The sequence below is a fragment of the Lottia gigantea genome, assembly GCF_000327385.1.
Source record: "Lottia gigantea unplaced genomic scaffold LOTGIsca_49, whole genome shotgun sequence".
In the NCBI taxonomy this organism is placed as follows: Eukaryota; Metazoa; Mollusca; class Gastropoda; family Lottiidae; genus Lottia; species Lottia gigantea.
Window position 1 is genome coordinate 69,890 of NW_008709687.1, and position 2,428 is coordinate 72,317.

The window sequence follows — 2,428 nt, forward strand, 5'->3', positions numbered from 1 at the left end:
TGTTGAGGACGAGTTTGAAAATACGGTAGCACTGTGCCTCAATTAGTACCCTACTTTAACGATATGATTTTAAACGTCTTTGTGTCAAAATATGTACCAGAATGCACCAAATGAATTCTTTTTTTCACTCACAGACGCTCTATTGGATGATCCTTAAGATGGCGACAATTCCTGCAGATTAGTGACACCTAGTGAGTAACACCAAGAGAGGAAAAAACTGACCCAGCAGTCCAGGCCAAGTATTCGCAAAACGATCCTAGTGCTAGGATGTCTTAAGTTCTTCTCTTCTAAAATTGATTCTAGGACATCCTAGCCCTAAGATCGTTTCGAGAATACCAGGCCAGGAGTCCAGAACCGATATTTTGTCGGCGGTCGAGTAGCGATGCGGTTCGATCTGCATCATTACGTCTTCAGTATGTAAATGAGGAATAACTGCTTTTGCAGAAACTGCATTTATTTCATTTATACATTAACATTGTGAAGATGGGCCTAATTATGTCATCACTGTAAAACGTGATCGTATTAAGTTCAAGTTCAACCACCTGATGTGTCTTCAGATTCAATGACCTTCCTCAGAACAACAACATTTAATGCCAAATCGATGACGGAAATAAATAACACTATGAGAGACTTCCGGATCAATATAAGGGAGGGAATATTTTCCATTTCCCTGCAACTTTTTTGGTGGGGAGGGAGTCTGTAAAAATTGGGAGCAACAGTACAACAACGTAATTTGGATAGAGATAGAGAATATCAAAACAATGAAGGTAAGTTCGATCTATTTATTTGGAACTTGATGTGGTTGGACTGAAAAACTGAGAGCAACTACCGGCACGAGTAAACAACGTGCTAGGAATAGAATAGACGGGTTCGTTATACCTCGACTTTGTGAAGATGGGCATACGTTAGCATGTCAGCACTGTAAAACGTGATCGCATTTAAGTCGAGTTCAAGTTCAACCACCTGAGAGCAACATGTTAGGAATAGAAACAGGTAGTAAATAACATTACTTGAGACTTCCGGATCAATATAATAGAGTGAATGTTCGCTCAATTGCTCTGCAAACTTAAAGGAATACTATGTCTTAGAATCAACATACAATTTTAGAATTTAAAACTTGGCCAATAAGAACATATATTCTTCAGTAGGTATACCTGGTGTCATAAATAACATAACAAGATCCTTATATAATCCGATAAATCCAAAAAACCTAGTAATTATCCATAAATATGCAATTAACTATTGAAAAACGCTTAATATCAAGATTAAGCGTTTTTCAATAATAAGGCCTACTTAGTTTTAACAATTTTCCAATTTTACAGATTTTACAGGGATTCTGTTGTAACTTTATGACACCAGGTAAGTTCACTGATGAATATATACTCATATTGAGAACTTGAGAACTTAAATTTTATGTTCATAAGACGCACCTTCACTATCCGTTCGACCAATCATACCTTAGGAATTATTTTAGCTTACACAATCAGTAAAAAAAAAACACAATGACGCATCTGAGGGGACATCAAATGACGATGAATTGTTTTACCAGACATAAAACCTCCATGATGTATGTATCCGAGGCGACATAAAACCACAATGATGTATCTGAGGCGACAAAAAATAAACCACAATGATGTATCTGAGGCGACTAAAAACCACAATAATGTATGCGAGGAGACATAAAACCTCAATGATGTATCCGAGGCGACATAAAACCACAGTGGTGTATCTGAAGCGACAAAAAACCACAATGATGTATCCGGGGCGACATAAAACCACAATGATGTGTCTGAGGCGACAAAAAACCACAATGATGTATCCGAGGCGACATAAAACTACAATGATGTGTCTGAGGCGACAAAAAACCACAATGATGTATGTATCCGAGGCGACATAAAACTACAATGATGTGTCTGAGCCGACATAAAACCACAATGACGTATCTGAGCCGACATAAAACCACAACGATGTATCTGAGCCGACATAAAACCACAACGATGTATCTGAGCCGACATAAAACCACAACGATGTATCTGAGCCGACATAAAACCACAATGACGTATCTGAGCCGACATAAAACCACAACGATACATCTAAGGCCAAAAAACGAGATGGAAAGATCTGAAGGAATGTCAAACGTCTATACAATGTTTTAGTAGACATGAAACAACAATGAAATATCTGATGCGACATATAGATAGTCGATCTATTCAAAAATAGGTTCGAATTTTACACAAACATCTCTTCTGAAATGGGGAAACAACCTAGCAAGTCAAATATAAATTTGATAGGCATATACTCTCCAATGTATATTTATAAAGGTGCATCCTAAAGGTGCGAATAGGCGGAACGGGATTGTCGATATAGTACAAAATAGAAAAAATGAATCGTGTCAGCAACGTGTCCGGACACGTGCCTTGTGTCTTCT

At 37.7% G+C, this 2,428-nt stretch overlaps 1 protein-coding gene across 1 annotated transcript; it reads right to left on the minus strand.

The window, feature by feature from the left end:
- Positions 1 to 1,687: 1,687 nt before the first annotated feature.
- LOTGIDRAFT_125213 (hypothetical protein) lies at positions 1,688 to 2,089 on the minus strand (the record flags this gene model as incomplete). The annotated part of the gene is made up of 1 exon (XM_009061529.1): positions 1,688 to 2,089. A coding segment is annotated over one exon (402 nt), but the record flags the coding sequence as incomplete, so codon positions are not given.
- Positions 2,090 to 2,428: the final 339 nt, after the last annotated feature.